The sequence below is a fragment of the Elephas maximus genome, chromosome 9 (assembly GCF_024166365.1).
Source record: "Elephas maximus indicus isolate mEleMax1 chromosome 9, mEleMax1 primary haplotype, whole genome shotgun sequence".
Lineage (NCBI taxonomy): Eukaryota > Metazoa > Chordata > Mammalia > Proboscidea > Elephantidae > Elephas > Elephas maximus.
Genome location: NC_064827.1, coordinates 66,368,431 through 66,394,518, shown reverse-complemented (window position 1 = coordinate 66,394,518; position 26,088 = coordinate 66,368,431). Strand labels below are relative to the sequence as shown.

Sequence of the window (26,088 nt, the reverse complement as noted above, 5' to 3'; positions counted from 1 at the left end):
CACTGATATTTTTTAAGTATTTATCTTTGAATAAGCGTATATACCCACACAGTTCAAAATTTCAAAGCTACCAGAAGGTCTTTCTTGAGCTACACACCAATTCCTTCCTAATCTCCTAATGCCAAGTTGAAAATGACCTCCTCTGAACTCCCACAGACCATTCTCACAGTCTTGTTTTCCATGTATTCTCTGCCCTTCAAGACTGCTGGCTTTGTTGTGGGCAGAGACCACGGCTTCTTCACGTCTTCATTTCTTACAGCACATAGGCCAGGGCCAGGCATAGTAGGTGCTCAAAAACGTCTTTGTAATGGATAGATGGATGGAACGATGTATGTATGGATAGGTGGGTGGATAGGTAGATGAATGGATGGAAGTATGATTATTTCGTAGTTCCTAAAGAAATTAGGCATCATCTTTTTGGGTTTTGAATATCTGGTAGTCTTGCAATTATTGATGATCAGATGACAATTAACTGGTGATTTCCACCGCATAAAAACCCCATTCATTACATTGTGCTACACGTGACCCGGATACTTCAAAGCTGGAACGTTTCTTATTCAGCAAATTAATTAACTTGTGTTTAATCACCATAACTCACTCTCCACTGCTAAATGTTTTACAAGTAGTTGGTAGACTGTATATGGCCTTTACCTGCCTAGGGTTTCTGTTTTGTAGAGAAAACGAATTCTTTGTAGGCGTAAAGGGGTGCCTTGCATTCCACATAAACTGGAGTCTCAGGGAAATTGCATTTTCTTCTAACCTGTCAACACCATGAAAGGACAGGAGCCACCCCAGGTGCTAGCTGAGAAGTACAGTAAAAGAGAAGTTACACTGGCTGGACTCTTGTGCTGTGGCCAGCAATGTGTGGGGTGCTTTAGGTGGATTATCTCGTTTTGCCTTCCTGTCAATCCTGAGATGTAGGTGCCATAATGGTCATTTGACCAAGCAGGAAGCTGGAGTCAGAGAGATCAAGAGACTGTCAAGAGGTCACACAGTAAGGTACGAGTGGAGCTGGGACTCTAACTCATTCTTCTTACCTCAACCCTGAATGCTTTCTGGTCCCTCAAACTGCTTCCTTTCCCCATTTCTTTCTTTCCTTTATTCCAACTGTCAAATAAAACAAAGGTTTGGACTTGCTAAGGCGGGAGTTTATTCAAAAGGGATCATTAAGTTGAACTCTCTTTTCACGGATGGGGAAAATGAGATCCAGAGAGTGGAAGGGATTTGCCCATAATCACAATGAGCAAGTGGCCACACTCCCAGTCCAATGCCCCTTCCACTACTCCACTCTACCATCTTGGTTAAGAGCATTTAGGAATGACATGACTAGCTTTAGGCTGCCCCTGTTACCCTACAGTTCCCACAGAGCTTCAGCCCATTCCCTTTCAGGATCTTTGCTGAATTTCTCCCCGTATCCCCGCCCACAAGGTAGAACCTGGCCATGTGTGGAGACCTGGAGAGCACAGGACTGTGGTTGTCTTTAGTCATCAGGTAGTCATAGCACATGGGTGTACAAGGATGCCTCTTTAAAATATACATGTGGAGAGAGTATTTCCAGGCTGGTGGCTGCTCTTGTGAATGTCAAGTCTGGGGAACGCCATGATGCTTTCAGTGGTGTTGGGATTCCAGGGGTCTTAAGGGTAGAGAGTTTCAGGTTGATCTTTGCTTTCCTCTTTTCACCTCCCCAAAGACTGTTCCCATGAAAGGAGCCAGCAAGGGTACAGGGCCTTTAGCTCTTGAAAGTTTGGATTCATTTACAAGCTTACTTACCAGGAAATTGGGCCAGAGGCATTGGTTCCTTCATTAATTCCTCAATGAGTTCTTTCATTGTTTGTTTATGCATCCATCTATTCACTCAATTATTCAATAAATATTTACCACCTTCCTATTTAGTGTCATTGTGGTGTGTCCTGGAGGTGCAGTGATAAGTAACGCTAATCCCAGCCTTTATAAACTCAGTCTAGGGGGAAATAAAGCCCACTGTCTTCTTCCATCTTCTCTCTCCTCAATCCCTCCTTCCTTCTGTGCTTACACATCCACCGTACCTGTCTCCAGTCTAAGCCGTGGAATGCCTGTTAGATTGCTCACAGTGAAATTGGCCTATAAATGCTGCATGAAATGGTTGAAATTGGTGATACGATGGCATGGAAGTTAAAAATGCCCCCAGTTTTAAAGCCAGACATAGCTGGTTTTGAATCTTGATTGGTTATATGATCTGAAGCAGATCTCTGCATCCATCTCCCTTAGCCTCAGTTTTCACATGGGTAAGTGGAGTTGCATGTACCTCTCTTACAGAGTTATGCTAAGGATTATAGGAAGTCATGCAGATGAAGAATTTACCAAAGTGGAACATAAGAGTGGTAGTGTCTTGGTTATTACTCAATTATTAATAATGGTAAAGCATATTCAACACTCAGTGAGGACGTAGAGAATGTGATGCATTTGTCTGGGGTGAATGAAAAGATAGGACTCTTAGTTTCCTAGGGCTGCAGAAAAGGATAGAAAATTATCTTCTCACAGTTGTAGAGGCTAGAAGTCTGAATTGAGGGCGTCAGTAGGGCTGTGCTATCTTTCTGTCACCTTTTCCTTGTCTCTTTCAGCTGCTGGTAGCCTCAAGTCATTTCTTGGCATTCCTTCCCTTGTAGACAGATGCTCACATGGTGTCTTCCACCTGTGTGCATGACTCTGTTTTGTCCTTTTTTAAGATACCACTCAGAATAGATTAAGGCTAGGACCCACCTAATCTGATAAGACTTCATTTAACTTAACTGATAAAAAATAAAAACAAACAAAAAATCCTCTATTTCCAAACAAGCTCATCATTCACAGGTTAGGACTTCAGTATATATTTTTAGGGGACACAAGTCAGTCCATAACAGTCTTGAAAAACAACGGGGATTTGTTAGCAGGGTGAGCCTGATAAGCACCAGCTAAGGAGAAGCTTATGAGGTTGGAAGCCACAGATGCTGCCTGCCCCCATTCCTCTGAAACCCTGGAACTTTTCAGAAACTTTTCAGGAAGTGTAAGTGGCTGTACTAAATGTCTCTCACCCTAAACAGAACAGAAGGCAAACAGAGAGGGACAATACTTGCATATTTGCGCAAAGCTTATCTCATTGTTTTGTTTACCTCATCCAGTCTCCCAGCTGCCCCGCCAGGAAGCACTGCAATGATGCTCAGGAAACAGTGGCTCAGACAAGGGAGACTTGTACAAGGACACACATTTTTTCACGAATTTTCTGAAACCAAAGTCTGTTCTCCTTTCACCACATTGTATGCGTTCTTCCAAGAAGGGATTATTTTGGTGTGACCATAGCTGAGTTTTAATTTCCTGTCTCTTCATAACCGGACCCAAGCTTCTGATTTCATCGACGAAGCCACAGATATTCAAGGAAAAGCTTCCCCCATTAAAGTGTCATTCTTGACAGGGGTTCTTAATGTGGGGTTCATGCTGGAGGTCCATGAAATTACATTGGAAAATTACTATGTATTTTCTTTCATTGACCTCTCACTGAAATTTAGCATTTCCTTCAATTATAAAAACAGGCAACAAACATGGGTGTGTTAACAGTGCCTATGAGTTTGTCACCTATAGAAATCACATATAGTTTTATATGATTTTTCATTCATTGTAAATGTCTTGAAATGTAGCTTATACTCATCACTACTTCAAATTTATGGCCATTATCACATATGCTATTAGATTTTTTTCTTTTAATGTGTCAGTAAAGAGGCACATACATTATTATGATGCAATTGGCTTAAAAAATATTTTGATAAATGGTTTCTTTTGTAATTCTTTTTGCATTTGATTTTATGTGTTTAAAGGCATTGTTCTAAGATGTGGCTCATAAATTCCACCAGATTATCAAACAAATCCTTGCCATCAAGTTAAGAACCCCCGTCCTCAGGATGGAAACCCTGGTGGCGTAGTGGTTAAGTGCTAAGGCTGCTAACCAAAAAATCAGCAGTTCAAATCTGCCAGGCACTCCTTGGAAACTCTATGGGGCAATTCTACTCTGGCCTGTAGGGTCGCTATGAGTCAGAATCGATTCGATGGCAACAGCTTTGGGTTGGTTCTCAGGATTGATGAAAAGCAGGCTATGGTTAGTAAGAGTAGCCAGAACAATAAAAGCAAGTTTATGTTGGTCTTTGTTATGTGCTTGGCACCGTGCAAAGTGCTTCATATATGTTTCCAGTCATTCATTCATCCAGTAGAAATGTAGGCACCCGTGCAATGAGCCACTGACCTGGGCACTAGAATTACAGCGGTAAGCATGACAAAGTCCCTGCTCCTCAAAGAACTTTTATTACCTCGTGTCATCCTCACAGCGACCCTAAGAATTAAGGTTTATTATGAACTACTATTAGGTTTATTATTCTTGATTTATGCATGAGGAAACTGAGACTTGGAGAGGTGGAATAGGTTGCCAAAGTTCATTCAGCTAATAAGTGGCAGGGCCTGGGTAGGAGCTCAGACCTTCCTCATGGTAACACGGCTGTATTTCTCCCTGCTGACTGCGCAGCTCCCTTGATTTCCTCAGGTGTGAAACTGTGGGAATAAAAGGTTCTCTCTTTGTTTCTCTTTCTGTCTCTCTGTCTCCACTCTTACATTTCTACCTCATCTCTGAGAATAAAATAGCAGTTGGGAACATTGTCACCCTTCTTACAAAGCCACATAATGTTATCAGAAATTTGAACTGGAGGGATCCTTAAAGATCATCACATCATTGTATAAGTGGAGAACCTGAGACCCAGAGAGGGTAAAGTGCACCACATAGCAGAGGGAGGCAGAGCTGGACCCAGATCCCAGGTCTTGAAACTCCAGGCTGGTGTTCTTTCTGCTGGAGGCACAGCTGGTTTACTCTTGAATGGTGGCTCTCTATGCCCTAGGCCACCCCCTCTGCTGCCCCTGACCACCAGGGCCTCCCACCCTCACTGGGGAGCGGGGTCCACTCTGGCTGGGGCAAGGTGCTAGCTTTCTGAGCAACTGCCCCTGAGAACCAAGTATTCCCCACCTCTGGAGCCCACTTAACGAGCTTCTCCCCAGACGAGAGCTGTGCAGAGCTCTCAGTGACTCTGTGTGGGTATTGCCTGAGTTAAAAAACCCTGAGCTGCATTTGTCGCAGAACCTTTCTTGTTTCCTTTTTAAAATAATGATGGGTTTTGCAAGGGGCAGGAGAAAGGGGTCTGGGTGAAGAGGAGAATTGCTACGACTGAGTAGTCAGAACAAGTAAAAGGAGGAGGTGATGGTTTTTTGCCAGAGGAATGATTGTGGAAGAAGTCAGATGGACTGCAGGCCACTTCAGTCACTTCCTGCTGGGATGGGGGGGTGGGGCATGCATGGAGGAACTCCTGGGGAAAGTGCCTGGTGACAAAGACCATGGGCTGGTTTGGCTTCAGGGCCTTACACTCCCCAGGGACATGCCCTTGACTATCTAGAGTACACTGGTCCCTCTGCCATATGCTGTCATGCCACCCTATATTTTTAAGCATCTATCACAGTTTGTACTTACGTTGTTAAGTGCCATTGAGTCAATTCTGACTCATGTGACAAGTAGAACTGCCCCACAGGGTTTTCTAGGCTGTAGATGGCATAGTGGTTAAAAGCTCGGCTGCTAACCAAAAGGTTGGCCATTCAAATCCACCAGCCGCTCCTTGGAAACCCTATGGAGCAGTTCTATTCTGTCCTGTAGGGTCGCTATGAGTTAGAATTGACTCAGTGGGGATGGGTTTATTTTGTTTTGGTTGAATCTTTATGGGAGCAGATTGCCAGGTCATTTTCCCATGGAGCAGCTGGGTGGGTTCAAACTACCAACCTTTTGGTTAGCAGCCAAGGGCTTAACCGTTGTGCCCCCAGGGCTTCTTTGTAATTATAGATATAAATATATAGAGAGAGAGATGACGGAGACAGTGAGAGAGACAGGAGAGGAAGAGAGAGAGAAATAGGTGCAGATACTTGTCGTGTGACTCCATTTCATTAACTAGACTGTGAGCCTGTAAGCTCCAGGAGGACAGAGCCCATGTCTGTTCTGCTCTGTTCTGTATAACTAACATCGCACTCCGTGCTAAGTGCTGGGCAAATATTTGTTAAAAGAACAACTGCATTTCCAAATCAACTAATCTTTATAAAACAGTTGCCATAGTTTTTGCCCTTTATTGAGGGCTTGGTTTGGGCCTGATGGCGATGAGGGTCTTTTACATCTCTTATCTCATTGAACCTCACAAGACCCTGTGAGTTGAATACAGTTGTCCCGTTTTAGAGATGGACAATGGACGCTGGCAATCATTTTTTCTTTGTTCACAAGACCACACAGTGGAGGGGCTTTATTTGTTCCCTTCTCCTCCTTTGCTGCCGGTACTTATTCAGTGAACAGCTGCGGCATGCCCAGTGGGCCAGCGGATGTGAGCAAGGAGGATTCTCAGCACCCAGGGAGTGCACAAGATACTCAAAGGCACAAGACACAGGAAGCTATTGAGACCACTCAGCACAGCAGTGTACATTCATGACCTAAATTAGTGCGCGCCATAATTACTAGCGGAAGGGGAATTATAAGTGTCAGCTGGAACATCAGTCCCAGAATATTCCAGTGAGAAAAAAAATTTTTTTTTTTTTTTTTTGAGAAAGCAGCTTAAAAGGGAAGGCAGGAAAGTAGCAGGTTCAATCAGACACACCCAGGATGGAGCCATGGCTCTGCTGCTTTGACTCGCTGTGTGACATGAGACCCCTGCCTCTATATGCCCTAGGTTGTGTGTGTGAGTGTGTGCAGTTCTTTTTTAATCAATAAGACAGGGATAAATAATAGCACTGTCTTATGGGGCTACACCAGTCACTCCTTGAAAACCCTATGGGGCAGTTCCACTCTGTCCTACAGGGTGGCTATGAGTCAAAATTGACTCAATGGCAATGGGTTTAGTTGTTGGTTTGGTATGGGGCTACAGTGAGAATTAAATGAGATAATCCATGCTGCCATCAAGTCGAGTCTGACTCATGGCGACCCCACGTGTATCAGAGTAGAGCTCTGCTCCAATGAGTTTTTAATGGCTGATTTTTCAGCAGTAGGTTGCCAGGCCTTTCCTCTGAGGTGCCTCTGGGTGGACTTGAACCTCCAACCTTTTAGTTAGCAGTGGAGCGTGTTAACTCTTTACAACCATTGTGCCACCAGGGCTCCTTCAATAAATATTAGTTACTGTTATTGTTACTATCATCATGATACAGTACATTCCTTCCTGCGGATTTTGACTCCCTGTACAACCATCCCAGAAAATGGTCGCCTATCCTCAGTTTGCATACCAGCAGCAGTACCTTGGGAAGTAGCATTCCTATTGCTGAATAGCTGTGCCTTTTGAAAAGCCCAAATCTGCCTCCCTGTGGCTTGTACCAGCTCATTCCTATTCCTCTGCCTGGAAGCCTTGTATCAACCAATCTTTATAAAGCAGTTAACATGGGCCAGGCACTGTGCTAATGCTTTACCTACGTTACTTTCAGTTGGTTTCAAACAGCCTAATCCTCAAAATGGTGCCTTGGTTTCTTTTTCTATAAAGTTGGGATAAAATCATTTACCACATTGTGTTTTTTGAGGATTGTGTGAGTAGACACATGCATTGCTCAATGTACTTCTTGGCACATAACGAATTCTCAGTAAGCATTAACTATTATTGTTGTTGCTGTAATGATTTTTGCACAACACAGATTTATGGTATCCCTTTGCTTTTAGAATCCCTTGGTGGCAGCCAATAGTTTTCAAGGTGAAGTCCACAGTCATCATGGCCTGACCCACAAAGCCCTCTCTAACCTTTGCCACACCTCACCTCTTCCTCAACACTCCAGCCTCCTTGCTTTGCTTGAAGTTTCCCGACTCAGGGCATACTCGTCCTACCTCCAGGCCTTAACATGTTCTGTTCCCTCTGCCTGGAGTGATCTTACCCCACACCACCCTATTTCCTTGGCTAATTTCTGCTCATCCTTTTTGTCTCAGGTTTAATATGACCTCCTCCCAGAGCTTTCTCTGACCCCCCACTTCCTGGGTCTGGATTGGGGACTTCTCCTTTATAGTCTAATAGCCCCAGTTTTATTTGCTAGATTAGTTTTGTTTTTTTTTTTTTCTTGCCTTCCCAACAGCTGCTATGCTACATCCATTTATATGTCCCCCAGGGACTAGCCCAGTGCCAGGACGAATTAGACATCAATGAAAAAATTTAAATGAGTAAATGAACAATATCCTCCTTCCCTTCTCTTGCATTGAACTCGTTACAGTCTCAAGGTATGATACTTGTAACTTTGAGGGATGCCAAACGGTACTAATTAATACTAGTCATTAGGTGTCACAGTGATTAAGTGCTATGACTGCTAGCCAAAGGGTCAGCAGTTCAAATCTACCAGGTGCTCCTTGGAAACTCTATGGGGCAGTTCTGCTCTGTCCTATAGGGTCACTATGAGGCGGAACTGACTCGATGGCAACAGGTTTTTTGTTTTTTTTTTTTATTAGGCACTTACTGTATGTTGGGCATTTTACATACCTTATCTAATTTATTCCTCATGCTAACTCTGCTAAGCTAGGTATTAATATCCTCATTTTTCAGATGAGAAAATGGAGGCTCAGAGAGTTTAAGAGACTTACCCAAGGCCATGTAGCCAGTGAAGCTGGGACTCCAGACAAACCTGCCCTTATATCTGCTATTCTATGCTGTTACTCCTGCTGTTGGGTACTGAGAAGTCTCCCTAAACCCCAGGGTGGGGTGGGTCAAGGGGGGACAGCTTGCTTCCTACCAAGCAACTGCCCTGGGTCCCTTCCTCCCTGGGAGCTCAGGAAACACAAGGCTGCCCATTGTTCCCACCAAACCAAACCCACTGCCGTCGAGTCAATTCCAACTCAGTGACCCTATAGGACAGAGTAGAACTGCCCAATAGAGTTTCCAAGGAGCGCCTGGTGGATTCGAACTGACGACCTCTTGGTTAGCAGCCGTAGCACTTAACAACTATGCCACCAGGGTTTCCCGTCCATTGTTACCAAGGGATAAATAGTCCGCATCCATGAGGGGCTTGTCACTGTGTCTGCCCTGAGTCATCCATTCACACCTCTCTGTGAGTGACACAGACCTTTCCTGGAGTTTATTAGCGGGCCATGTCCGCATCTGTTCTCAGCCGCCCTGCCTAATGCTCACCCTGAGTGGGGCTCAGGCTGTCTGGGCCACATGGGAGCAGGCGATGCATTTGCACTTGAGCAATCAAGCAATGAGGGGATGGCAGCCTCACTCAGCTTTGTGAGGTCTGTCTGACTCAGTTTTGAAACTAGTACTAGCAAACAAAAAGAATTAGGATGTCAGAGTTAGAGACGTGCTTGGAGAACACCTTAGACAACATCTAGACCTAAGAAGTAAAGCAGCAGGCACAGAGAGACCAAGCAGAACTAGAATAAGAATCAGTTCGGTACCTGGCACACAGGAGGTGCTCGAATATTTGTTGAGTGAATGAATGATGAATTAATTTGCATTGGGTTTTAGAATTTGCCAAACACATTTGTAGGCATCATGTCATTGTATCCTCACAATAATCCCATGAGGCTGTGAGAGAAACAAGATATTATATTCCCACCTTACAGAAGACAGGGGTACTTGGTTATGGCAGCCCAGCAAAGTGCAGGCAGTCGCCGGGTTCTGAACGAGGTCCATTCCTAATTGTGTCTTTGAGCCTTTAAGTCAAATTTTTAGGTAAGTCAGAACAGGGGCATACAGTTCTTATTTAGCCTTACTCAAACCCTGGTGGTATAGTGGTTAAGAACTACTGCTGCTAACCAAGAGGTCGGCAGCTCAAATCCACCATGTGCTCCCTGGAAGCCCTATGGGGCAGTTCCATTCTGTCCTATAGGGTCGCTGTAAGTCGGACGGAATCACTCAACAGCCACAGGTTTTTTGGTTTTTGGTTTTACTGCAAGAAAAGGCTCGAAGTGTTTTCAGTGATTTAAAAATTACATGTGCAGCAAGTGAAGGGATTTGTGATGAAGAATTTGTTCTGAATAGGGGTTGATTTCAATCATTTCATACCAAAAAAACATACCCCTTGCTTTCTAGTGGATTCTAGGTGAGAGCGACCCTGTAGTTAGTGAGGGCAAATTTATGTAACATTAAAGGGCAAGTACAAGTTGTCTACAAGTCAGATGACAGAGCTCGAGACTGTCTATAGTGTAATGTGTTTCTTCCTTTCATTCCACATGGATTGGGGCTAGTGTGGGCCACATGCACAGGCCAGACGTTAGGCTCTGGAAGGTACACAAAGGACAGACTCTGCCCTTCTGAGTCTTTCCCCTCTAAGACATGGGGAACTGGACACAGATTCCCTGGCTTTACCCTTCCGAGAGCTCTGACTTTCCCAAGGACACAGAATAAGTTAAGGAAGCGGAACCACGGCGTGGAGACCTCAGGACTGGATGTCAGGCAAACCTGAATGCAGTCCCTGGTCTCACTGCTTCCTGCCTGTGTGAACCAGAGCCAGGAATGTAGCTTCCTTAAGACCCACTTTCTCCAGCTGCATAGTAGGAGTAAGATTTTGAACCTCATGGGGCTATTGTGAAAAGTAAAGGAAGTAGCAGGGGTAAAGAACTGAGCTCTGTTCTTGGCACGTAACAGGTGCTGAGGAAATCAGTGATGCTAAAGATGATGTTGGTGATGATAGTGATGTCTGGCAAAGCTGGGACTTTCATCCAGGTCTCCTAATTCCCCAGTTTGAGGCTCATCACCCCACCCCACCTCTGCCCAGTGCCATCATATTGATCCCTTTGCCCCTTGCTATTGAGGCAATTCTAAGAACCAATAAACCCCAAACCCTGGACTTAGCAGTGGGAATGAAGGATAGAGTCTCTGATTTAAGAAAATGCCAGCGTCTGCTGTAAGCTCTTTCTCTCTGTGTGCCCAGATTCTTCGTCTCCTTGCCTGACACAGTCACTTCTCTTGACTTAGTAACAGCTCCTGTGTCAAGTCTTTGTGTTTTAAGTAATGTTCCCTTCACATAACTGATGTTTATGCAGAATCAGTCCTTTTAAAAGCCAACAGCCTCCTTATTTGTGTAGCCTGAGCTGTCTGAGTTCCACGGGAAGGTGATGTATTTTTGCTTGTTTCTTTCTTCTCTGTTTCCTTTGTGTTCTCTGTCTCTGTTCGGTGTAGGTTCTTTTTCACTCAGTCTTTCTCTTTACTTTCCTACTCTGTCTTCTCTCTCTCTCTCTCAAATTTCTTGTTTCCTCCCTCTGCCTTCCTTCCTTTTCTTCTCCTGCCCCCCCAACTTCCGTTCTCTCCTTGTGTCCATGCATTTCTTGTGTTTTCCTTGTTGCTTCATCCTTCTCCTTTGATCTGTCTGTTTGTTATTCCTATTTCTCCCTCTTTCTTCCTCCTGTTCTGTCTCCATTATTTTTCTGTATTTTTTCACACATTTTTTTTTCTGCCAATAGCTTCCTGGCCTTTTGTCTCTCTCTATATATATGAGACTCCTCCATATGTCTTTTTCTCTGTCTCTTGCTATCATCTATGTATCAGTGTATCTATGTATCTGTGCGTGTACTGTCTATCAGTCATGTCTTCCTCTATCCATCTACCTACCTACTTCCAGATGATTGTGTTTCTCTGCCTCTCTGTTGCTCTTTTTTCTTTCTAGTAGTTTCTCTACATGTTCTTTTCTTGCTCTCTCACTTTCTCAAATTATTCCTCCCTGTCTCTTCATCTGTTTTACTCTCCATTTCTTCTTATCCCTCTGAGGGTGTGTCTTAGTTATATCTTAGTGCTGCTATAACAGAAATACCACAAATGTATGGCTTTAACAAAGAGAAATGTATTCTTTCACTCTCTAGTAGGCTACAAGTTCAAATTCAGGGTGCCAGCTTCAGGGGAAGGCTTTCTCTCTCTGTTGGCTCTGGAGGAAGGTCCTTGTCATCAGTCTTCCCCTGGTCTGGAGGCATCTCAGCCCAGGAACCTCAGGTTCCAAAGGGCATGCTCTGCTCCTGGCTTCGCTTTCTTGGTGGTATGAGGTTCCCACATCTCTCTGCTCGCTTCTCTCTTTTATATCTCAAAAGAGATTGGCTTAAGACACTATTAATCTTGTAGACCTTATCAATATAACTGCCACTAATCCATCTTATTACATCATAGTGATAGGATTTACAATGTATAGGGAAATCACATTAGAAGATAAAATGGTAGACAATCATACAAGGGAATCATGACCTAGCCAAGTTGACAGATAATTTTGGGGGGACACATTTCAATCCATGACAGGGTACTAAGATTTTAATAGCCTTACTGTTTTCCCAGAGTCTTTAGCTCTTTCCATGACTCAAAAGTGACAAGTCTCCCAGGAGCTTCATTTCAGGAACTGTTAATTCTCTCTCCCCATACACCTGTCACCTGACCTCACTCTGTATGAAGTTAGGAAGCCAGGGATTATCCTGGCAGCTCTTGCTCTTGTTCTTTGTTTCTGTACTCCAGCCTGAACACAGAAGGTTTGGAATGGGAACCCAGAGTTGGGTAAAAGGTATCTTATTGGAGAGACAACAACCTTCTCTTAGTAAAACTACCTATTGGAGGAGACTGCACCCATGCCTTCCCATGTTTCTTTCTTTCATTTGAATGCCGTTAATTTAACAAGTATTCTTACTAGGCCCTGTGCTGGGGAATAAAGATGGGGAAGTAAATCTTGAGACCTGCCCTCCAAAACCTCACAGTCTCTCTGGGAGACCCTAGTCCTGGTGATTAAGATTGATAGGGTAACAGGTTCGAGCAAATTGCTCAAAGGGAAAAGGAATTAATTTGAATTGGGGAAGAAGAAAAGGATTCACAAGGGAGGTGACAGTAAGTCCTGTGGAGGTAAGGACTTTGTCTGATGTCCCTGCTGAATTCCCAGTGCCTAGTACATGTTGTTGTTAGGTGCTGTCAAGTCAGTTCCTACTCATAGTAACTGCATGTGACAGAGGAAAACTGCCACATAGGCTGTAATCTTTACACGGGCAGACTGCCAGATCTTTCACCTGTGAGCCACTGAATGGGTTTGAACCAACAACCTTTCAGAGAGCAGTTGAGCACTTAACCCATTGAACCACCAGGGGTTCCTTAAATGCTATGCAATATGCAATAAAATGAAGTAATGCATTTGAACAGAGTTTTGAAAGAGTCCTGTGATTTCATTAGGTTTGAACAGAGTTTTGAAAGAGTCCTGTGATTTCATTAGGTAGAGAAGTTAGAGATGAGCATCCCAGACAGAGAGAAGACGATGAGTAAGGATTCAGAAAGGGAAAGATACATACCCAGATCCCCTCTTCAGGGCTACGCACCCAACCTTCAGCTCTGAATATCAGCAGCTGATGGCCCACAGCTTCAGCCCTCATTGTCATTTGCCTTCAGCCTTCAGCCACAGGGAAATGCCCCTCCTAGAAAGGACTGGCTGATACAGGGATGCAAAGGGCTGAATCCCTCGCTTCAACTCAGGATGTTCCTGAAGTGCTGTCCCAGGTCCAGAACTCCCTGTAGGTTCAACTGAGGATTTAAATCCAACCACATTGCAGCTCAGCCTCTTCTTTTGCCCAGCCCTGTCTTCCTCAGTTACTGCAAGTGTACCTTTCAAGAGAGCTCTCCAGTAAACCTCCTGCATGCAACTCTCAAAGTCTGCTTCCAGGGAATCTGACCTAAGATTATGTGTTCAAGGAATCAGAAGAGCCCTGTGGTTAGTGGGTAGAGAACACGAGGACAAGGTAGAAGTACCCAGACAGGTAGGTAGAGACCAGATTATGAAGAGCTTTGAATGCCAAGGTAATTAATTTAGATTTGCTGCTATATATATCTTTTATTTATTTATTTATTTATTTATTTATTTATTATTGAGCAGAGGAATATCTGATCAGAGCTGGGATTTTTACCAAGTTCACTGGCGGTCAGTATGAAAGATGGGCCCAAAGGGGCTCACACCGGAGGTAGGAAATCAACTAGGAGACCAAAACCTGGAGCTCCAAGCCTGAGGAGAGAGAAATAGGAGAAGAGATGAAGAATGGTCCAGAGACACCAGAAATAGTGCTCATTGGCCTCTTCCTGCTACATGTGCTTATACCCTCCCTTCTTTCAGAGCTCTGGACTCCATTAAACACATCTCATGGAAGAATATAGAGCCTCTTCCCACTGCCTGTGATTCTGGCATTCCACTAACATCTCCTGCAACCGTAGGCACCCTAGATGTCCCAGTGTTAGAATATCCCAGGAGCCCTGGTGGTGCAACAGTTAAGCCCTTGGCTGCTAACCTCATGGTTGGCAATTCAAACCCACTCATCAGCTCCATGGGAGAAAACCTGGTGATCTGCTCCTGTAAAGATTACTGCCTAGAAAACCCCATGTAGGAATTCCACTCTGTCACATGGGGTTGCTATGAGTCAAAAATTGACCCAGTGGCACCCAACAACAACAATAACCCCCGAAACCAGAGTCCAGGAACTTCCCAAGGGAGCGCCTCTCGTACAGAATTTTGACAGACCTGTGGATTGTGGTGTCTAGTCTAGTCCTATTTGTTGAGAACCTCATTTGGGGGAAAATTATGCATTTGCCTGAATGCCATGACCTTTCTGGTGGTTATTGCTACCATTCTTAATGGTGTAACTTATATGCAATTGTCTGAAAAATAGTGTGCTAAGGTCGGATAGACCAGTGTTTGTATCTTGGCTCTGTTGTTTATAGACTGTGATTTGGGGTAGGTATGTGATTTGGGGTATGTTCCAAAACTTTTATAGCTTCAGTTTTATATCCATAAAGTGGGAATAATAGGAATGTGCTCATTTTTCAGAGTTGCTATGGGGAGCTTGGGAACCTGTAGAAATACACATAATGCAAGTTAAATGTCATGCAGTGGGAAGAACTTTGTCTTTGAACTCAGGTAGAGCTTGGTACAAACATTACAATCTGGGTAGCCTTCAGCAAGATGCCTCACATCTCTGTGAGCCATAGTTCACTCATTGGTAAAATGAAAATCTCATACCTACCTCCCAGAAATATGAGGATTAATGAAATAAAGAGTATAAAGCTCTAAGTCCATTTCTCTGTATCGCAACTACACTCAAGCACTGTGTCAAGTGAGGCCATACCTATTGGTGATTTTATTATTATTATTTCTTCTTATTTTTAAATATTTATATTGCTTTCCTGGTTATATATATAAGAAATGATGGCATCAATGTAATAAATGTGCATTATTATTTTCTTTTAATCTAATGATGCATTTTTTTATGATTGTTATCTTTTTAATCTAATGATGCAGATCTCTTTGGAGTTTAACCATCCCCTTTCTCTCCAAGGGAAGAAGCGATGCTGTCCACGTACTTTGAAACCATCAACGACTTGCTGTCTTCCTTTGGGCCAGTTCGTGACTGCTCCCGGAACAATGGGGGCTGCACTCGAAACTTCAAGTGCGTGTCTGACCGCCAGGTGGACTCTTCAGGATGTGTGGTAAGTGCTTGTTGGCCAAGTGCTGCCCAGGTGCCAAGGCACTTTCTGGAGTCTCCCCCCATGAGGGAGGAGCTGGCCAAGGAGGATGGCACTACTCACACTTCCTGCCCGTGTAGCCTTCAGCAAATGAGGCTGCCTCTTTGAGCTTTGGTTTTCTCATCTGTAGGATAATTAAACTATCTTAAGGAATTGTTGGAAGAGTGAAATGAGTTGTAAGAACCTAAGCAACCCAGCATTAGATCCTGGAGAGCCCCTGGCCTCAAGAAGCTTATAGTCTATTTGGGAGTGGCATGTCTTGCCTCTGTGAACACAGTAGGATACGCACCAATGAGATGTTAATAGTACAGAGTGTATGTGCTTTGGCATGGTCCAGAAGAGAAAGTTTCCCCTGAAACTTAGGGTTTTTGGAAGCCTCCCTTGGAAAGTTGCTTTTGGAAGTGGCTGCAAATGATGGGCTAACTTAAATTATGAAAAGAATGGTGGTGACTCAGGTGAAGTGCGGAGGGGAGGGAGACACAGCCCTTGTTTGCATGGAGTTTTAGTATCAAATATGGAATAAGGACACGGAAGAGATATATGAGGCTCCCCATTGCCTACTACAGGAGTCTCAAACATGATGAGTTGTTTTATAGGAATTGCCTAGGGTGCTTGTTTAAAATGCAGATCCATAGTTCCACCCTTAGAAGTTTCAATTCTATAGAAGGAGATGTGTTCAGGAACCTGGATTTTCAACAAGTATGTGTGTACATGCGTGTGTGTGTGTGTGTGTGTGTTAGGGTGTCTTAGAAGCACACTTGAGAAGCATTGCCCTACGGACTTACCTCCTTAGCCTGGAATTCAGTGCCCTTCTTGATTTAGTCCTTACTCCCTCTGCAGTCACATCTCTCATCACTTTACTTCCTTCTGCAATAGCCAGTGGAGCTAATTAGATGCAGATCTCCAAACATGCTTGCCTATTTAATGCCTCAGCGCCTTTGCCCATGCCATTCCTTCTGCCTAGAACAAATTGTTCTGCCAGCCCATGTAGCAAACAGATAGATATATTCCCAGATGTGTCTCCTTTTGAAATCTTTCCCTTTGGAGAAGTACCGAGTGGTTCTAGGGATCATCACTGTTTATGTACCCACATCTACTATATCACCTCGAACACTTTATAGCATAGATGGATTTTCAAGTTTATCTCTCCCAAATAAACTGAGAGAGAAGCCAGGGACTCTGTTGATTCAGATTAATACCCCAACAATACCTATCTCAGTGAACGAGGAATAAAAAAAAAGTACAGGAAGGGAGAGAGATGGGGCCAGGTAGCCTACTCTGGGCTAGGCTGTCTGAAGGAGTTCTGAGGGAACTAGAATGTGTAGTCTGACCTTCAAGCACCTACACACCAGCTGGAGAAACAGACAAAAGCCGGAAGACCAATACAAAGAAGAAGCTTCTATAGTATGAGGAGATGCAATGAGACTGTATTTTAGATTCAAAGATAAACAGATACTCAGAGGTAGATAAATAGAGTTCATTTGTCTCCCATTGATTAGGATTCTTAGGGTTACTAGTGACAGAAATGCAACTCGAACTAGTTTAAACAAAAAGAAGAAATATACTGGCCCAAATAACTGAGGAAGTCTGAAACTGTTAGATTGAGGGGCTCAAAAAATATTGAGACCAGATGCCTTTTCCTCTAAGCTCTGCTTTCCTCACCACAGTACCATTCTCAGGCAAGCTCAGTGTCTTGGGGTACAAAAACACCTCTTTCCTTGACCCACTAGTCAAAGTCCAAAAGGCTCCATCTTGTTGGGCCAACTTAGTTCTTATGCCCATCCCTGTGCCAGTCACTGTGGTCAGGGGAAAGGGCTGGGCCCATCCCAGAACCACTCACACCTAGAGCCTGGGCCGGGAGCTTGACATTGAGTTGGGAGAAGGCAGAGACTTCCAAGGAAAAGTAGGTGTTACCAACAGGAAAATGAGTTGTTGATGTTGGGTTGGTACACATCAGCAGCTGTCTGTTTCAAAATATTGCATCCTACCCCTTTATTTTGCATATTGGAAAACTGAGGCCCAGTGAAGGAGAGGGGGACTTACCCAAGTCATGATGCTAGTCTGGTGCCAAGCAGAACTCAAAAGCATGTCCCAAATCAGTGATGTCTCCAAAACAGGAGGCTGACTTTTCTGAAGGGATTAAGCTGTCTGCCTCTTTCTTCTTTTTCCATCAGTTGTCTTTCCTCAGCTAATTACACTCCTTATCCTTAAGGAGCTTAATCAATGTCTCAGACAAATGAAACTTCAGAATGCAGAGAGGAGGGAAAAGTGTGTGTGTGCATGTATGCGGGGGTCTCTCTCCAGCTAATATAAACTGGAGAAAAGTCAAAAAATGAAACAAAAAACAGAGAGAGAGAGAACAAGAACATGAGTTCCCTGAAGGTTAAGGGAAAATTCAACAGTCTGATGAGGTTGTCAAAAGCTTTCTTCTCCAGATTAAAGATCTAATGTTAAAGCTGCAACTCCAGGATTCTATGGATGGAAGGCAAGCTCTCCTCTGTGCCTTCGGAATAGACAGGGTAATACCCACTTTTACACTGAGATTTAAAATCTCTTTTATTTCTGTGCAGACTCTCCAACATGCCTGCAAAGAGTAACTTTGTTTTCACAGTGTCCCCACCCCAAACAATTCCATCTGGTATAAAAATAATAATACCTTATTTTTTTTTAACACTTTAGAGTTCTCAAAGCATATTCACGTTCAATAACTCATCTGCACAACACCCCTGAACAATTCATGGACTCCCCCACTAGTGTGGAAATGAGGGTCAGAAAGTAGAGTGAATTTCCAAGGTCTCACAGCCAGATGGCAGGAGGGAGGATCAAGGCCGTGTCTTGTCTTCAATATCATTTTTAGCTACCAGGGCGATTTGGGTTGCATTCCCATCAACCTGAGATAAAATGATGGCATGAAACCATGCAAGGAAGCTGGCTTGGATGAGTTGGGTTTAAGTCCTGACTTGGTCATTGACTGGCTTTTGAATCTATGTTGACCTATTGGCCTCAGTTTCTTGATCTTTCAATAGGGAGATAGTTCTTAAACTCACAGGTTTTCCAAAAATCAAAGAATATAACTGGCAATGATTTGAGATCTACAAAGTGCCATTTATATGTGAGATGATTAAATCACAATTACTGATGTTTTTATGTAGTAGATGTGATATGTAGGGGCCACACAATTTCAAAAATACAACATATGTAATTTCCTATAATGTTTCTATAAATTAATTTCATTTCTGTTCTGATCCATCCATTGATAGTGGACAGTACTTCCTGTCAATGTATGTTTTATGTCTCCCACCTCTTCCTGAACATTAAATTCAAGGGATAAGGGAGCCATCGGTGATGAGCCATTGGCTCTTAATTCTGACACTTCCTATCTTATCTGGTCCTTGGCTATCATTCTCCTTTTCTGGCATTATTATTATTTACACCTTCTATCTAGACCTCCCTTCAGAAGCTACCCATCCCAATTTTTTTTTTTTCAATTTTTTGCTTCATTTTCTGGTTCTGCTATGGTAGTCTTCTCCTAGGTAATGTAGGCTCAAGTGTAATTAGGAAGGGTCATAGGGCATAAGGTAGGCAGAATAATCCTCTACCACCAGCACCTCCCCTCCCCACCAAGTGTTCTCATCCTAATGCCTAGAATTTGCAAATATGTTATGGCACTATCTTAGGCTGGGTTCTCTAGAGAAGCAAAACCAGTAAAGTTATAAATATATATAGAGAGAGAGAGACAGAGAGAGATTTATTTCAAAGAAATGGCTCACACGGTTGTAGAGGCTGGAACATCCCAAACCCTTGGGTCAGGAAAGAGGCTTCTACTGATTCACATAGCAGCAGAGGCTGGTGAACCCAAGATCAGCAGGCTGGAAAGCAGGGTTGTTGCTCACAGGCTGTGAAGATGGATGAGTCCTAAGATCGGCAGCCAAGACAGCAAGTAAGCTGCTAGCTCAGGTCCCAAGAACCGGAGGTCAGACCAACAGGAGCCCGCTGCAGGATCCAGAATGAGCAAAAACCCTCGAGCCCTGCCTAAACATCTACCCACACTCAGTGCAAGCCACATGCCCAAGGAAACTCCATTTCAACTGATCGGCTACTCACAGCAGATCCCATCATGTAGGTGGTCACATATCAAATCTCAACAGGGAAGTGATCACATTATATGACTGCCAAAACACTGAGAATCATGGCCCAGCCAAATTGACACACAATCTTAACCATCACAGGTACCTTACATGGCAAAGCTGGAAATGGAATTAAGATTGTTAGTCATCTGACCTTACAACAGAGAGACTAAGCTGGATTATCAGGGCAGACCCAATGTAATCATCCAAACCTAAAACCAAATCCATTGCTCTGAATCAATTCTGACTCATAGCGACCCTGTTGGACAGAGAGAATTGCCCATACGGTTTCCAAGGCTGAAAATCTTTACAGAAGCAGACTGCTACATCTTTTTCCCATGAAGTGGCTAGTGGATTCAAACCACCAACCTTTCAGTTAGCAACAAAGCACTTTAACCCCTGTGCCACCACAGCTCCTCAGTGTAAACCATAAAAAAAAAAAACCATAAGGGTCCATAAATATGGAAGAGGGAGGCAGAAGAGAAAATCCAAGAGATGCAACATTGCTAGCTTTTAAGGTGAAAGAAGTGGGGCACAAGCCAAGGAATGTCTCTGGAAGTAGTGCTTAAACCCAAAAAACCAAACCCATTGCCATGGACTTGATTCTAACTCATAACAATCCTATAGGGCAGAACAGAACCACCCCATAGAATTTCCAAGGCTGTAATCTAGTTTTATTTATTTATTTATTTATTTTTTGTTTAGTTTTATAGATTTATTTTCAAAGGGAAAAACACTTAGGCAATTTAAATACAAGTCCAGCAGAATTACTCTGTCAAAGTCAACAATGGTATCAATATGCCTTTTCACTTCTAGACGCTCGCCAGAGTCATCTGAGCCTTCTCTCAGGGAAGAAAGATGGTCTGATATTTTATTCATATATATCCTTCTTATCTGTAATACAGTATCTCTGCATCCACATCAGGAATTTCAAACCCAAATTCATCCTCCATGGCCATGATAATCTCCACTTGGTCCAAACTCTCTATTTTATCATAGAGTTTCAAGACATAAAGAACACCGTCCTGCGGCCATCTAAGATGCATAAATTGCTCTCAACCCACCTGGAGCAAAGAAGAATGAAGAACACCAAGGACACAAGGTAATTATGAGCCCGAGAGACAGAAAGGGCCTCATAAACCAGAGACTACATCAGCCTGAGACCAGAAGAACTAGATGGTGCCTGGCTACAACCAATGACTGCCCTGACAGGGAACACAACAGGGAGCCCCTGAGGGAGCCTCGTATGCGTGCAAAAGCTGAACAGTGAATAAGGAAGCCCAAAGAAGAATTGATGTCTTTGAATTATGGTGTTGGCAAAGAATATTGAATATACTGTGGACTGCCAGAAGATGCAGACCTCAAATTCTTGTAAAAATACCCGACTTAATGATCTGACTGAAACTAGAAGGACCCCAGAGGTCATGGTCCCCAGACCTTCTGTTAGCCCAAGACAGGAACCATTCCCAAAGCCAACTTTTCAGACAGGGATTGGACTGGACTATGGGATAGAAAATGATACTGGTGAAGAGTGATCTTCTTGGATCAAGAAGACACATGAGACTATGTGGGCAGCTTCTGTCTGGTCAGGGAATGAGAGGGCAGAGGGGGTCAGAAACTGACCAAATAGACACAAAAAGAGATAGTGGAGGGAAGGAGTGTGCTGTCCCATTAGGTGGAGAGCAATGAGGAGTATATAGCAAGGTGTATATAAATTTTTGTATGATTTACAAACTTTCACTTAAAAAAAAAAAAAAACAAAAAACCCAGTGCCGACCCTATCACTTAAAGCACAATAAAAAGAAAAAGAACATGGTCCTTGATTCCCTCTAATGTCAATGGGAGTGCAACACTGTACTGGCAGCGCAACTGTGTAACTCTTGCAGGAAACTGCGCCAACATCGAGGCTGGCGGCAGAGGTCCAGGTCTCATCTGGATCCCTGCAGGGCATGGGGCAGTGCTGAGTAGCCAGGCTGTGGTCAGCATGGTGGTCCAGGGCAGCAGCAAAAAGGCCACAGGCAGGCAGCAGACACATGTCACATGTTGCCATGGCTATGCCAACTCAGAATGCAATGCCCAAGGCTGTAATCTTTATGGAAACAGACTGCCACATCTTTTTCCTGCAAAGTTGCTGGTGGATTTGAACTGCCAATCTTTTGGTTAGCAGCTGAGCTCTCAACCACTGTACCACCTAAACTCCTGAAAAAAGGCAAAGGAATGGATTCACCACTAGAGCCTCCAGAGAGAAACACTGCCTTGACAACATGTTGATTTTAGTCCAGGGAGACCAGTGTTAGACTTGTAATTTACAGAACTGTAAGATAATAAATTTATGTTATTTTAAGCCAAAAAGTTTGTGATACTTTGTAACAACAATAAAAAAAGTAATATAAGGTACAAGATAATACTGAGGGGTGATACAGTAGATAGTCTAGAAAGGAGTGTCTGTTATTTTCAGTTATTTCTAAGGAAACCCTCACCTCTTGACCAGGAATTGAAGTAGTAATGAACGAAGCCTCAGAAAAGAGAGGGAGCTTTGTATTCCCCTTCAAAGTCTTCCAGAGCAAAAAATTGTTATCCAATAGAAGTGTTATAAATTTGACAAACATAATGATGACAGCAAGGCATGTTTTGAAATGTAAGCCATGGTTCCATTTATTTTGTGTGACAATATAAGCATTGCAAAAGTTTAATCAAGATAGAGGACAAAAACAAAGAAATACTGTGAGCACTTAATCAAGATATAGTGTCGAGGAGACTAGCACCGCCATCTCTAAGTAACGGCTGCTCCCTGAAGTGTTTCAATCATGTTTTTCCTTTGTGTTGTCCTCACTTCCCAGCGTGGAATGGACCTTTTGTTTGACCTAATATCAGAGAATTGCCTGTTGATGTACTATTTTCAATCACCTCGTATGCATGGGAAAGCTGGACAATGAATAGGAAGCCCAAAGAAGAATTGATGCCTTTGAATTATGGTGTTGGTAAAGAATATTGAATATACTGTGGACTGCCAGAAGAAGGAACAAATCCATCTTGGAAAAAGTACAGCTAGAATGCTCCTTAGAAGCGAGGATGGATGGCAAGACTTCATCCCATATATTTTGGACATGTTATCAGGAGGGATCAGTCCCTCCTGGAGAAGGACATTATGCTTGGTAAAGTAGAGGGTCAGTGAAAAAGAGGAAGACCCTCAATGAGATGAATTGACACAGTGGCTGCAACAATGGGCTCAAACATGGCAACAATTGTGAGGATGACACAGGACCCGGCAGTGTTTCGTTCAGGTTGCTGTGAGTCGGAACTGACTCAATGACAACAACAATATCAGACAATCTGATGATTAGAATACAGCCTTTTCAGTCTCTTTTGAAATGTCAAAGCACTGCTCACCTTCACTGTTCCAATGATCTATTATTGTATAACGAACTACTTGAAAACTCAGTGACTTTTCTTTTTTTGTTCACAGTTTTGTGAGTCAGGAATGGGGAAAGGGCTCAGCTGGGTGGTTTATCTGTGATCCACAAGGTGTCAGCTGGAATATGTGAAGCTGGAGAATTTACCTCCAAGATGTCCCTTCATTTATTTACCTGTCTGGTGCTGGGACTGGGGTAGCTGACACTTCATACCAGCTGTATCTGGGATTGCAAGTGGGGTTGTTGACATGGCTCTCCATTTGGTTGGAACTTTTCACAACATGGAGGCTGGGCTTGCAAAGGGAATATCCCAAGATCACATTTCCAAAAACCCAAGCAGAATTTTCAAGCCTTCTTAGAACCTAGCCTCAGAAGTCCCAGATCATCATTTCTACCACATTCTTTTGGTCAAGCAGATTAATAAGGCCAGCCCAGATTCAAGGGGGGGACTAGACTTCATATGTCAATAGAGGAGTAGTAAACAATGTGTGGCCATGTTTAATCCACCCAATTACCTATAGTCAGGGACTCTTAGACAAGGGTTGCCAAAGCAAAAAGTGATCCTAGAGATATTCTTACCCAGGCAAGCACCCCTCCCATTATACAGACAGAAAAACAAAGGCCTAGAAAGATGCAGAAATTGCTCAAATTCATGTAGGGGGATAGCAATAGAATCAAAATTGAACCGAAAGGCTTCTGCCTCCCAGTTACCCCCTTCTTATAGTAGTGGCCTTGTGGTATCAGCTTTGCCACTATGTTACTCCAAGTGCTTATTTAGTAACATTTCTGTATCCAGCACGAGATAGAAAGACAAGAGCATACCTTGTTTTACAAACTGGTTCAAAAGACTAGATAGACTGTAGCAGGGTTGCAGTGTGACCTTGAACAAATTACTTTGTTCCTCTGCAGAATAAGAGGGTTGGTGTGAGTACTGGGTGGGAGGGGGAGGGGGGATTAGAAGTGGTGGTAGAGAACTGAGCCTCAGTAAGTACCTACTATGTGCTAATTTGCTTATATTCATGGCAGGTTATGCTTATAACTGTCCTCCAAAATGAGTATTATTATATCCATCTTACAGAAGAGAAAGCCTAATACAGTAATATAAGAGCAACCACCCATATGGTGGCTGAGGGCAAGGCACTGTTTTAAGCAGTTTGCTTATTTTAAGCAATTTAATTCTCACTGTAATCCTATGAGCTAGGTTGTTGTTGTTGTTGTTAGGTGCCGTCGAGTCGTTTCTGACTCATAGTGACACTATGCACGACAGAACGAAACACTGCCCAGTGCTGAGCCATCCTTACAATCGTTGTTATGTTTGAGCTCATTGTTGCAGCCACTGTGTCAATCCACCTCGTTGAGGGTCTTCCTCTTTTCCACTGAGCTAGGTAGTATTATTATCTCCATTTTACACTTGAGAAAAATGAAACCACCTGGTAGGCTGCTGGCATATGAGGAGAGGATAGTGGGAAAGGAGGCGGGAAAGGAGGCTGGAAAGGAGGGCCAGTGCTAGTTGGATTAGGGTCTTCCTAGTAAGATAAGGTTGAGCAAGGCAGAGGTATTTGCATAGTCACTGGATCCTAGGAGTAATGGTATTATTTAGGAGGTGCCTTTCTGGTGTCAGTTCACAGCCCGGCCTCTGAATTCCAGACTAATCTCATACCGCACCATACTCCCCTAAGCCCATTGCGGCCAAATCGATTCCGACTCATAGCGATCTTATAGGACAGAGTAGAACTGCCCCATAGAGTTTCCAAGGAGCGCCTGGTGGATTCAAACTGCCAACCTCTTGGTTAACAGCCGTAGCACTTAACCACTATGCCAACAGGGTTTCCCACTCCCCTAGCCCCTACCAATCACCGAGTCACCACCCCGCCCCCCCCCCCCCACCTTTTCCTTTTCCATTTTGACCTAGAAAGCCATCTGGCCTCCCAGGTAATTTGTAGGAAGGACCATAGGATCCCTGCTTGGCCTGAGAGGCTGAGAGGCAACAACATGATGCTGCCTTTAAAAAAGTCAAGATGAACAAAGATAGGAATTGTCATTTCTTATAGAAAAAAAATTTTTTTTTATAGGTCAGGCACCTCTTACCATCTAGTCCAGTTAGGGGGAGATCAGCTGCTTTTATCCACCCCTTATCCTTCCTCCCCTTTTAATGACTAAATTGGGTTGTAATTAAAGGAAACAAAACTCAGGAGGGACAGGAAGACACACAAGGAGAGTCGGCAGAGTGAGAAATCACTTTGGAGCACGTCCCAGGCACTGCTGACCAGGGGAAGCCTGGCCTCGTCTGTGCTGGCACCCAGCCCTTCTGCACCAGGGGAGCAGGGGTGAGGACCAGTGGGGTTTGGGCCCTGGAGAGTGGTTCTTCATCCCCAGAAATGGACTCTTGAGGCTGAGGCCATCCCTGCAGATCCGTGACTAGGCTTGTGATAAATTCAGAGTATAATGGGCACAGGTTCTGCCAGAATCCAAAATTAGAGGAATGATGCTTGCCACTTTTTAAAGTTTTTAAAAAATATTTTTAAACATGTAGAAACAGGAGGCAAGACATCTTTATGACAAATATTTCAGAGACTCCTGGATTGGGAAACAGTATTTAAAGGGTGGAATATCTCACATGTGGTACCCTCATCTAAGTGTTACCTGTCCTCTGTTCAGTCAGGTCCACAGAGAATTCTGTATTCATACCTTCATCAGAAGTACTGATTTTCAGACATTATTATTGATAACACTAACAGGTGTGAATAATTTTGTTGTTAGGTACCTTTGAGTCTGTTCTAATTCCTTGCGACCCCATGTACAACAAAACAAAATGTTGCTTGGTCCTGTGCCATCCTCACAGTTGTTACTATGTTTGAGCCCATTGCTGCAGTCACTATGTCAGTCCTTCATGTTGAGGGTCTTCTTCTTTTTCATTGACCCTCTACTTTACCAAGTATTATGAGTTGAATCGTGTCCCCCAGAAATGAGTGTCAGCTTGGGTAGGCTGTGATTACCAGTATTGTGTGACCAGCCACCATTTTGTCATTTAATGTGATTTTCCTGTGT

The 26,088-nt window shown here is 43.6% G+C and overlaps 1 protein-coding gene across 8 annotated transcripts in view; it reads left to right on the top strand.

Annotated features, from left to right (window-relative positions):
- Positions 1 to 26,088, top strand: part of ASTN2 (astrotactin 2) — a 1,062,617-nt gene that overhangs the window by 579,660 nt on the left and 456,869 nt on the right. For all 8 annotated transcript variants that reach the window (XM_049897085.1, XM_049897083.1, XM_049897084.1 and 5 more), the window contains one exon: positions 15,314 to 15,464. In XM_049897085.1, coding sequence (XP_049753042.1) covers positions 15,314 to 15,464 — 151 coding nt within the window. The remainder of the gene's footprint in view (positions 1 to 15,313; positions 15,465 to 26,088) is intronic.